Source organism: Mixophyes fleayi, chromosome 5 (genome assembly GCF_038048845.1).
Source record: "Mixophyes fleayi isolate aMixFle1 chromosome 5, aMixFle1.hap1, whole genome shotgun sequence".
Taxonomy (NCBI): Eukaryota; Metazoa; Chordata; class Amphibia; order Anura; family Limnodynastidae; genus Mixophyes; species Mixophyes fleayi.
This window is the reverse complement of record NC_134406.1, coordinates 264,326,013-264,339,414: the sequence shown is the minus strand read 5'-3', so window position 1 is coordinate 264,339,414 and position 13,402 is coordinate 264,326,013. Positions and strand designations below refer to the sequence as shown.

General features: G+C 36.1%; 1 protein-coding gene across 1 annotated transcript in view; it reads left to right on the top strand.

Moving 5' to 3' along the window:
* The first annotated feature begins 332 nt into the window (after window positions 1-332).
* Window positions 333-13,402, top strand: part of ANXA13 (annexin A13) — a 31,466-nt gene continuing 18,396 nt past the window's right edge. Inside the window, exons 1-4 of the mRNA XM_075214039.1 lie at window positions 333-390; window positions 9,497-9,572; window positions 10,624-10,718; window positions 12,617-12,787. Coding sequence (XP_075070140.1) covers window positions 376-390; window positions 9,497-9,572; window positions 10,624-10,718; window positions 12,617-12,787 — 357 coding nt within the window. The 5' untranslated portion in view covers window positions 333-375. The remainder of the gene's footprint in view (window positions 391-9,496; window positions 9,573-10,623; window positions 10,719-12,616; window positions 12,788-13,402) is intronic.

Sequence of the window (13,402 nt, the reverse complement as noted above, 5' to 3'; positions counted from 1 at the left end):
ATCATGTAATAGCCAAAAAATTAAGGTGAAATTCCTCTTTATTGTTACAAGTATTTCTCTAGTTTTAATGCATAATTTTAAAATAATTAAAAAAAATCTTTAATTTTATTGACTCAATTCCTTAATCCTCCTTGATATTTGCTCTTGTGAACTATAACTTTTGAGCTTGAGTCAGGTTCGTCTAACAATAACTCAAACAGAATGTTTTGAATGTCAATAACTGATATCACTGCCACCGCCACTGAAGCTATGTAAAGAAGCTTATTAGATAATAATAACATGAGTTATTCATTAATCTTGGTCATCTCATAAAACTAGGCTGTGAACTCTCTGCTGACACATTATCACACAACAGTTCCTGCTACAGAGAGAATCATGGGCAACTTTCATGTAAGCTTTCCAAGAATTATATGTGGGCGATATTGTTTAAATAATTTCCAAATTATGACTAATTATTACATTTAATATAAGATGATAATCAATATTAAAATATAACATATATGTGTAATTATGTTAAACATTTCTAAATCAATATTTCTTTATTTTTTTAAAAAATCCTGAAAAGGGATATTTAACAAGCTGTTTGCATTTTGTAACAGTTTTAAAATATCCATAATATAGGTTAAATCATAAATATACTTGTTATAATGAATTAGTTACATGCAGTATCTATTTTTCTGCCGCCTAGATTAAATATGTAACACAGATAAAAGGTTGGCGCCTAAATGCAAAAGATTATTTTGCTAAACATAGATTACAAGTTTATCTGGTGTTGATGATTTATTTAGACAATAGTTATTATATTTCATGTGAATTATTTTGGCTGTATAATCAGATAAGAATTGAAATCCCTGTTCATGGGAGGCACGGTCCAGTAATGTCATGGACAATTAGTGGTGAACTTTATAAATTTCTAGTTATTTTGGTACAGTATCTACTCAGAGGTAAAAGTCAATTTTCTTAGAGGATCCAAGCTTAATAATAATTTTTACCATCCTCAGCATCATAGTTTTTTGATTTTTTGGAGTATTGGAAACTTTGGTTAGGATAAATATTGGATCTAATGTAACCAATGGTCCCTAAAGAACATTCCTGCAATTATTTTTTTACAGGAACTCAGTCCCTGTCCTTTTCCTTTATGTTTCATCATTGAAACTCACATTGTAGTTTATCTTTATTGAAATTACAATATTAATATTGAGCTAGAGAAATATAGCATTTTTCAAATATGTCTCCCTTATCCCATGGTACAAAGGTCAAGGAAAGGCAGGAATACCTGATTAAAAAATAATTCAGAACTACTCCATAAATATACTTTCTTTTCAAATATAGTTTGGCCACTGCAGGAACTGTTTCATTATATGATATTTTAATTTTATATCAGACACAGTATAACATCTTCTGGTAATTTAATTCACTATAAGCACACAGAGAATTTAGATTTCCTGTTTAGAATGACTTAAGTATAAGTGTTCCTATGTATCCTATTTTACCAGAAATGGTTCCTGTTTTTGCCACTGGAAATTATTATATTTCATAATTCCACAAACAATGCACCTGGATTAACAGAAATAGAATCATAGGACAGTTGAACCGCGTTTTGAACCAAAAGCTTGCATTGAGTGACATTAATGGACTGAGCGATCTTAATGACATATAGTTGTCCAAGCATTGTGGAGTGTGTTTTAAAGGGGATCTCCAGACAATTTATTTCTCAATTATTAATCCCCAGTTCATATTTGAGATGATTTGCAGTCATTATCGTTGCCTTTGCTACTGTGTCCTGGTAGAAAAACAAGCCTGTGTTAAAGCTTTTTTTTGCTGGAGAATTCAACAGACATGTATCCAAGAAATTTGAAGTGATAGATGAGAACTTGGCAGACCGCCAGGACTACTGTTAATTTTTTGTTGAAAAAATGTTAGTGCCACAAAGAAACTAATATATTTATGTTGTTTGCATAATAACAATAATACAATTCTGAATAAATAATAGCAATGCATTTAAATCATCTTATTATCAGTTGAGGAAGATGGATTAAAAAATAGTGGATAGCTCCCTTAAGGACAGTTTGCAGAAAATCTGTGCGTTCAACGTAAGGGGCTGTGCGATCTAATAAAATTTTATCTTGGATGGTTTTTGCGAAGTATATAAAAGAATTAAAGACTGTTTGCGTGGGTAAATAAAAACTATGTGGGGTGGAAGCCAATTATTTGAACACCGATCAGGGGCATTAGTAGCTATTATCTACCAGCAGGGGAGGGCTGCCAAATTTTAGCTCGAGGGAGGGGGGGTGGGGGGGAGACTCAACTCAGCAACCCATTAGGAACATTATAAATGAAGAAAAATGCAGGTGGCCCAGTGACCGAGCCCAAGGTAATTAAAGATAATTAATTAAAAACTTTGCTTGCCCCCTAGACAGTATAGTCCTGAAATTTGCCTACTTTTGTCTACATGTTAAATAGAGCCCGGGCTATAGTGCATTATAGTATATGTGTGCGGTTACTTTTCTTTTCTTATATTACTGCCTAAAACTCTCGCAAGTTACTGGTGTATTGGCCACGGATGCATCATCATTAATTTATAAAGCGCCAGCAAATTCTGTAGTGTTTTACAATTGGGAACAAACACAGTATTAAAACAATACTGGTTGATACATACAGACAGAGAGGTAGTAAGGCCCTGCTCGCAAGCTTACAATCTATGAAAAGTATGAATATGGGCCAATGAGTCAAGGGGACCCAAGCAGTCACCTTTACTTGTGACCCTGCTCCTTCCAGGAGCCCCAAGACCTTTGTAGCCATGTCTTTGCACTGCTCCCCTCTATTCGCTGAACCCTTGATTAGAGCAGGAAGCGGTGGGATGACATCACCAGTGTCATGACACACCCACCTCTTTCTTGGTTACTTTTCTGGGGGGGTGGGGCCAAATCATTACTCCTGCGCAAAGACCCGCCACGTGTTCACAACGCCCCTGGGGCAAGTGCCTTTATCTCAGTCTATAAAGACATCTCAATTCAGAGTTCAAGGTCCAGGCCTTTACGTTATAGTAATTCAATGGGACTTTCCGTTGTGCAATAAAATACATTTTTTTTTTTACTACTCTTTGTTTAATACTCCCTAAAGAATCCAAGATTACCAGACACTATGTTCTAGTTAGATATGGCTCACCTATCACAATTAGAAAACAGTTATGCTTGGTATTGTTACAATAAACCTTTATCAATATAAATTGCTTTGATTAAAGGTACATAGTGGAATTCCCCAATTCCTGACCAAGGTACAAAGTGGAATTCCCCAGTTTGGCAGAAACTCAATGGCTGAGAATAAGATGAATGCATTAGTTTTCTGCAACAGATTGTAACAGAAGCCTCACATGACTAATTTGTGCTTTTAGAGGACCCAGCTCCTTCCACCATTAAACCCTCAGATTGTGGCTTCCTGATGCCCACTATTCCCCCAACGTACATCATGACATGCCCCAGTCACATACAGCACTGTCCTCACTTACTCAAACCCACGACGGGACAGGTCAGTGTCCCCCACACGATTAGTACGCTCATCTCCTGAAATAATCTGTGTTGGTTTGACCGGTCTGATTACAGCAACCAGTTGTTCTCCTTCTAAACTCAGAACATAGAGACATGCAGGAAATAAAAAATGTTGATAAAAATAAAATGCAATACAAAATAGAACGTCCGTGGCCTCATTTACAACTAGACGCGCTTTATGGCTCATATGTAGGCATAAAATACAACATTGTGACCTCACGTTAGCATTTAGAGTTTCATGTACCTTAAAATATAAGCAACTAAAAATGCATATGCATATTTACATGTTTACATTGATATGCAAACGTGTATAGCCAAAGTAAAGATATCATCATCATCAACTTAATAAATAAAAATGTGTGTGTCTATCTGTGTGGCTATCTGCACAAGGCAATGCCCAGTTAGTTTGGTCACTCTATAACAGGAAGACTGGCAGCTTTGGGACCCCTTGTCATAATGTGAAACAAGCCCCGGTCCTTTTTACCCAGGAATTGGGCCTGAAAAAAAACATGTAGCCACCCCCCCCCCCCCCCCGCCTTCCCCAGACAATCAAGCTCTATGGTAAATACCACTGGGGGTCATCCTAAAACCCTTGGCCTGGTATGTGCCACGGTGACAGTTAAATGTCCTAAATTGTTTGTTAAATCATTAAGTTCTATCAAGCCCTGGCAGCCTTTGACATTTTGACTATGCTGTTGTTTGTAGAACTACAAATACCAGCATGCCCATGGCGGTCAGTGGCTGGCAGGGCTCCTAGCAAAAGAAAGAAAACACAACTCAAGAAGTAGATATGGGTTCAGTTGTCCCTAATGTTAATCCTATTTTGCTAATTACTATATTGCACCTTAGTATTATTTGTAATTCATCAACACAGTAATAAGACACTTTGCATAATTTTATGAAATAATGAATTTTGATGATTCATTTATTTATACGTCTACAGATAGTGAAAACGTCACTGGCTGCTATCATTACCAAACACGTTTATTACATTGGGTTCTTCGTCATGCCCGGCCGGTCAAGGTTTAAAGCTTGGGTTGATAATAGTAGGAAGAAAACTGCAAATTCCTTTCCTGTGTTGATAGATAGCAAAACACAACATAAATATTTGACTCCCAAATTGATAAAGCTTGGGTCTAAGGTTTATGACGAATGCTATATATTTGGTAAGAGCCTGGAGTCTGCCTTTCATGAGCCAGATTGAAGACTGCTGTCATTGACAGAATTTATTTTAAACCATGCTCATTTACAGGCTAATCCCACCTAAAACAAAAAAAATGTAGTGTTCGGTATATCCGATGATTCCAGAAGTCACCCCATGTGTATAACAGTCCTCCCTCATACCCCTTGTTTTGTTGTAAAATCTTGTGACATTCTTAGTCAAAGAATTGGAAATCGATGGAGGAGGGGCTTTGACAACCTGAACAGAAATAATACAAAACAATACCCCAGCCAACAAACATTGATAAAATAATGGGAATTTAGAAAAACACCAAAGCAGCTATCTATGGCACAACATGGAAGGATAAAATAAGAATAAAATTAGGAGCTCAACTGCTGTTCTCCCTATAAATAATTAAACACCATATAGTACAAATGAAATTGATCTTTTATGCAGTAATAAGTTATGAAAATACATAGAACTAAATAGCATAATACTGTCATATGAACAATTATAAGAAATACGAAATCATACATACAATCTCATCATCAGAATGACTCAACAGAAGTCTGAAACACATAGAGGGATTTGCAAAACTTCCCCCTGGACCTTTCATAACCTCAGCAAGAGCTGAGAAAACAACGGTGGTTTACATCTACCCAGCTGTAAAGTTATAAAACTAACCTTATAGCCATTGCAGGTATTCGTTTTATTTGTAGTCTTACATTGTAATAATAATGTACTCAAGTCTATTCCATCCACCTTTTATTTACAATGAGGGACAGCTGTTAATTTGGATGATGACTACTGGAAGTATAAAATTGTAGTTACTAAAATATATTTTTATCATTAGTATGTAACCAATTAATAAAATAGATAAGTATCCCATAAATAAATAAGCAAAACTTGGTGTAAATATAGTCCCCATCGCGGTTCCTAGTTTTTGTAAATAAAAGGGCTTTTAAAAATAAAAATAAAAGTGTTGCAAATTGATGCAAATGTAACATTTTCTTAAACACATTAAAATACATTATGTAACTTTACTTAAAGTTTGACTCATAAGTAAGGACCTGATTCATTAAGGCACACAAAGCGAGCGTAAATTGCTTATTTTTTTAAAACACACGTAATTTGGGCATACGCACGTCCGCATTCAACAAGGAGTGGCTTTGAGGAAACATCTCTTGTTCAATACGGGTCTAGGTGCGCCCTGCCCTGACAGACAATACACTGCAGGATACGTCCAATGCATATGTGGAATCTAAAGTCACAAAAGAGCGCACAGAAAATAAAAATATTCAATTAATTTCACCTGTTAATAATATAGGGCTTGATTCATTAAGGATCTTAACTTGAGAAACTTCTTATTTCAGTCTCCTGGACAAAACCATGTTACAATACATGGGGTGCAAATTAGTATTTTGTTTTGCACATAAGTTAAATACTGGCTGTTTTTTCATGTACCACACAAATATAAACTTTAAATTTCAGTGTACAAATAAGCTATCAAGTATTTGTGTGCTACATGAAAAAAAATCAGTATTTAACTTATGTGCAAAACACATATGTTCACATACGCGCAGTGGAATTGAAAGTGCAATTTAATTTTTTTTTTTAAAAAAAAAAAATATTTAAAAAAAAAATTTAATTCTAAAAATATTGTCCACTGAAAAAATATTTTATTCTAAGAATAAATGTTTTTTTTTCCATCCATTCCTTTCTGTTACTGCCATCAGCAGAAGAAAGATTACAACGAGAGATAGAACTTTTCACCCTTTGGTAAATACATCCCTAATTGACAATACTGTTCTAGGCATAACTTTTTCACAAATGTATTAGAAGTAAAATAAAACATATCAGTAAGCTTACCAAGTGCAAACTTGAAACTTGCATTTAAAAGTTTCAATTGTGTAAAGTCTTTTGCTTGTTAAGTTAAAAATTCCCTCTGTGTTATCCGGTAATTCCTCTTTACCCCCCTTCCCTGTTCCCCCACCACCACCACCAACCCCTTTAATAGGTAATTCCTTCCCATACATTTGTAACTCTGAGTCTTCTCCCCATTTCTATGAGGACCACCCAAAACATTTTTGGGTGTCCTTTGAGGAAATTTTCTCCTGGTTCTTTGAAGTTTCTTATGTCTATTCGGAGAATTCAATATCTTACCTTCTACATGTAAGTCATTTTCTCGCTGGACTGTCTTAAAACAAAACTATTTTTCTGATTGGAACAAGTGTTCCTAAGCTTTAAAAGAAGTCTTATAGTTCTCTTCTCTTACTCAGTGGCATAGAAGAAACCATCAAAATACAATATTTGCCAACCTTCCCTAAAAATTGTTGAATCCCTTTCAAATTTATTTTCACAGTAATAATAATTGAAGACTCTCTTTCCTCTATATGTTACATAATATTTTGCTTACTCCTACCCCTACAATTATCCACGTTATTAGTGTTAGTCATATTTAGATCTTTAGGCAAATATTAATTGCCTTGTATCTATTATGTATAATTATTTTATTAAATTAAATGAACAATATTAAAGGATTTTGTTCCATCTTGCAGTGATCATCATTTCTAAATCTTTATCCAAAATGTTGCTTAGACAAAATAAATGTTTCTATAAACTTTGTTTCTTATTAATTTAGTGCTATGAATATCTATGAAATTACTATTTCTATTTTTGAATGCAGATTTTTTTAAAAAAATAAAAAAAATCCATAACACAGGTGAAAAGAACCGTGATAAACAAATAAATCAAACTATACCTATTTAATACAAATCAATATCCTAGAACTGTGTAGCTACCTATAATAAATCACAAGAACTACATAAACAGTAGCACTTTATACATTAATATATAACATATATACATCAATCTTCATTTGTATTCTTTCATATGAAACTGACCAGACAATATTGATCCTCCCCAGCTTTGCCGAGATGATATTATAATTATTAAAATGTTTTTGGCCAAACAATATGCTGAAAAGTGTAAGTGGTAACTAAAAACTTTGGGGCCTGTATATTCTTATTTCCCAGGTTCCAGCCCTAAGTATATACTTATTTTAATTATTAAACAAAAATCACTACTGTATTTATCATAAAAATGTTGCAGTCAGCTGACCATTACTAACCAGGCACCAGGTTCCATTTATTTAAAAAAAAAAAAAAAAAGAACCTGTAAAAATTAATTGAAGTAATAAAAAGAAATAACACAGCAATATATATAATATATAGTTAATTATATATATATATATATATATATATATATATATATATATATATATAGTTCTTGTAATGATTAATCAATATAATTTAAATATTACTGTATTTAAAAATGTTTCATTATAAGAATTAAGTATTTTTTTCAACGGCATCGACAAGTGCAGGTGCGCTACTGGTTAAATAGACTTCTCCATGCAGAGGCACAGGAAAGCCTCAGCCAACGAAGGCTGGTAAAATGTTCTGCTGGTTATAACGGCATTAATGCCAGCAGTAACTTCTTTGGTGTATAGGGCGAAGCTAAAACAAGCTCTATCTCCGGCGAAAATACCCATCGGTATGTCCATCTCAAATATAGTAACCTCCAAGATAGATCTAGTTTTCTTTTCATTGCAGGCTATAATAGCTAGATTTATGAAAATCGTGTAAAAAGGAAAAGCGGACGTGTTGCCCATAGCAACCATTCAGATTGTAGCTAACCATTATCTCGTACATTCTAGAGTCTGATTGGTTGCTATGGGCAACACCTCCACTTTTCATTTTTACACGGTTTGATGCATCTACCACTAAATGTAAATCAGTCTGTGTTTGCTCATGGACACGGCTCAGATTATATCTGACACCGCTGTAGATATTTTAGTGAATAAACCCTAAATTAGTGATTGTGCATCTATTTTACGCCACTTCTCCCTTTATATTTACAGGGAAAAGTAGTTGCTTAGTAGCAACAAATAAATAATAACTTATTGACACAATCTTTCTTGCCTGTTCGGTCTTCGCTTTCAGATCAATACATTGATTAATTAGTCATTTAGCAGCAAAGTGCAGAACATTACTCATTCATGTCTAAAGACCGACAATAAAAACTAATATTGATTATTAATTAGGGCGACCATCCCATTTTATGGAGCCAGTTATCAAATCTTAGATAAGCCAAATCTTTGATGAAGGAGGCACCGCAACTGAACAGACGGGTAACGTGCTTTTATCAGGGCCTTAAACAGGTGGCACTCTTCTTCTGATAGATTATAAATAGTATCAAAATGAATTATCCCGATGCCAGACACAAGGTGATACAATATGAAGCAGTAAAATAAAATAAAAATCAATAGACGTATTTTACATTTTAGTAATAAATAATTATGTCTAGTGTGGACCAATGCAAAAATCATTAATATTGATACAAATATAAGCTATGAGCATCCTCCAACACACCAATATTGTGGATATATATGTGGGCAGCACGGTGGCTCAGTGATTAGCATTTCTGCCTCACGGCACTGGCGTCGTGAGTTCGATTCCCAAACATTATATTGATTTATTTTAATTCTAACAGTGAAAACAATCTCACAGTGTGCATTTGTAATAAGGAGTATAATACAAACAAATCACATGTTTAATAATTATAAGCTCATATTTACTGTCTCTTCTGTAAAGTTATTTTCCCATTTAATTAAACTATATGAACAACAACCCCACACGATGGTGCAAAATGCTGAAATATCTAATATATCAATAATAGATAAAGAACTACGCTATAATCTGTTTATTTTTGTTTGTTTTTCCAGCCAACCATTCGGCATCACCACGATTTCGATGCAGAACAAGATGCAAAGAAATTACAGAAGGCCTGTAAAGGCATGGGTAGGTGTACAGATGCAAACACAGAGATAAGAGTAAAACATTATGTATTTTTCGACCAGGACCACAGAGAGGAAACTCTGGCGCAACTGCAGATGGAGACGAGAGGTTGTGACCTTCAGAATAACAAGAAATGATTCTGTTACCCCCATTTCCCACCCACCTATAATATGGCTTGGGGGATGAGCAGATGGGTCCGGAGCTATGATTTGTGTATAACTTGTAACAAGCCGGTCACACTGGAGGTTTTGGCTGTAGGCTGGTGATGGATAACTCCTTAGGCAAACCGAAGGGGGGCTTCCTAGTGCCTGGAAACCCCCCTCCTGGGGCACTGTATAATTGAGGTGGCTGGACCCTGCCCCCGCTTCACACAGCTCTGCTTGAAAAGAGAGAGCTGCGTGCACCTAACAGTAGTCCACGCAGCATTGCCCATGTATATTATGTGGGTAGGAAGAGTTGGAGAGCAGCCAAGCACTGTCTAATATTATAGCCACGCCCCCATGCATGCTGGTCACGCCCACTGGCGGCGTGGTGTGGAAACCCTCCTCTACATATCCTGCATTTGCCCCTGAACTCAATGGTTGGAGAGAGCAAGAGACATAAGTCATGGTCATAGGAATTGAAACTGTAAAGCAGTAGGGAATGGAAGCTATAGTCGTAGGTGTGGAAAATTTTAAATAAATGACAAAGGTCAAACAATAAAATACTCGTCTCCAAATAAGGCAACTTTACAATTCAAACTGCACAGCTAGGCTGATACTGCAGGGTAGATAGGGGCTGCAATCGGGTGTTACTCCTGAGCCCCGATATCAGCAGCTGATGTCACTTGTGTTTATGGCGTGTGCAGCGCTGCCACCTATCAACGATTACAGGTAGTGCATCTATTCCTTACATAAAAATGTAAAATAGTTTAATTGGAGACCTTTTAAAAATCTGTTACAATAACTTATTTTGTATAAGAGTAACTTTTATTTTAGCTCTATATATATATATATATATATATATATATATATATATATATATTAATTTAACTGGTGCCTGTCTTATTTCACAGGAACCAATGAAAAAGCAATCATTGAAATTTTGGCAAATAGATCTTCTGACCAGCGGCAAGCAATTAAGCAAAAATACAAGACAATGTTTGGAAAGGTGAGTGCACCAGCATTGTGTATTGGTTGTTTTATGTCATAGAGATGGCGGGGAGGTATCGTGTATTATAGAGCACAGGGCTGTTACACATAGTAGAGGCAGAACTGATTTTGAGAGCCTAATAATTATTTCATGACAGTGAAGCCTAGAGGTCATTAGGAGAATATTGAGCTGGGCCAATCCTGCCACTTAGTCTAAGCACTAAGTGGCCGCTGGTCTGCCAACAGTCTCAAAATAGGTGTGGCACATAGGGAAATGGCTGGGGTCTTCTACAAAACTGGGTGAGACATTCAGTACAGTGCACCATAAAGGGACATTGTCAGGTCACACCACTCCGCCTTCTCTAAATCCCTTCATCATCATCACCATTTATTAATATAGCACCACTGATTCCGTAGCACTGTACAGAGATCTCACTCACATCAGTCCCTGCTCCATTGGAGCTTACAGTCTAAAAAGAGAGACTAAGGTCAATTTTGATAGCAGCCAATTAACCTACCAGTATGTTTTTGGAGTGTGGGAGGAAACCGGAGCACCCGGAGGAAATCCAGGCAAACACAGGGAGAACATACAAACTCCACACAGATAAGGCCATGGTCAGGAATTAAACTCATGACCCCAGCGCTGTGAGGCAGAAATGCTAACCACTTAGCCACCGTGTTGCCCTAAAAAAAACCCTTCCAATGGCGTATGCACTAGAACCCAACTGTCCTGGAGTCGGGACAAAAATCCGGACTGACAGTATGCCGGGTAAGTCTCCTCATATCAGGACTGTCCCGTTTAAGTTGAAACAGTTGGGCGATATAGAGCCAGTAGTTTACAATATACACATCTCCCTAAAATCAGTGGACTTCATTGTAACACTACCACAGTACAACATTCCAGTCACTTACAATATATATACATACAGTATATATATATATATATATATATATATACAGTAGTGGAAGTGTCATACCGCCACTTATCGGTTTCCACACTGTCATTTCTAAATTTCCTTTAACAGAATCCACTAGTTTCAACTAAACGTACATTTATAGGGGTATATTCAATTAGGATTCGCGGCCGCGATTACGCGCAGCTGTGTCTATAAAGTGCCATTACGGTACCGCAACATCGCAGATTTCTGTGCGCACCTCTATGGGGTGCGCACAGAAATCCATGATGTTGCGGTACCAGGACCCATGTCACCGCACGTAATTGCGGCCGCGAATCCTAATTGAATATGCCCCATAAATTGTTCCAGTACGCTTCCATATTCCGCTGCCTTAACCACACTTTCCACTTCCCCACAACACAACTGATGTACAAACAAATCACACGTCACTCGTTCTTCTAAATATTACACTATAGAACATTTTAAGACATTGTGATATAAGATACCAGAGCCTTTTTTTTTTTTACTGAATATATACCATCAGATAGATTGGGTGAATACTATAGCTAATATATTTTCTCTACTCAAACCAATAGGGAGAATAGATACCAATTAGTTATAGCTATAGATAAATCTTTGCATTATATTATTATTATTATTATTATTATTATTATATTATAGTGAATATTATACCTATACATTTTTTAATTTAATAGATACCGCTTTTAAAATATTTTTCTGCAATAAAGAACTATTAATTAAAACTAGTTCTGCGTAGCTTACCTCGGCTGAAGAAAAAAAGAGCTTCATTTGTGACAGTGGAGCAATTTTAGGGGCACATATTTAATTTGTCAACCTTGTCCAATCAACACTTGGCTTCTGCCATTCTAATGCTAAAGAGGTTAATGAAAGCAAGCTTGTGATTAGTTGCCATACTGTGCATGTCTGCACTTATATCAATAAAATAACACTCTATAATTCAGTTATACCCTGTGGTTAAAATGTGTTTTGTATGTTATAGGACCTAGATGCAGTATTAAAAAGTGAACTGAGTGGTGACTTTAGGAAGACCGCCTTGGCCCTGCTTTTCCGGCCCTGTGAATTTGATGCGCAAGAGCTCAGAAAAGCAATGAAGGGAGCTGGAACCAATGAGTCTCTTCTTATACAAATCCTGTGTACAAGAGACAATAAGGTACAATGTCAAATTATTCACTTCCTAAGCTTTATTTAACTTAGTACGTGCTAATTTTAACTTCACGGATACACAAGTACGTATGGATGCGCAAAGGCAGCCATTTTGTTTACTGAACCAATATCCCTGAGAGTGCAGCCTATCAGTTCACAAGAAACCAGTGACATCATTGGTTGCTAGGTGCTAGCTGTATACTCAAAATGGCTGCCTGAGCTTTGAACATCACGGCCAACTCAAACGCCATCTCTATATCTGCTTATTTTGGAGAATCCTCCACTTGTAGCTAGAAATGATCTTCTCTTAATTAAAGTAAATTAATGCTATTCCCACCCACAGTTGACATTTCTATGGACGCCAAATGACACTTTAAGGTGGACCTTCATCAATACACAGCAAAGGCAGCCTGTTTGTGAAATTCAGTCTATCCATTCATTAGGGACTAGTGACATCACGGGGGCAAAGTGCCTAATACATTAGTCATTAGTCACTAGGGAATTGATAGTCCACAAAATGGCTGCTACCATTTCCTGTAGGGAATGGCTCCATTTTAAGGTATAATACAAAAGTTGGCCTGACTCCGCATTCATAGGAAGTGGAAACAGAAGACGGCTAGGT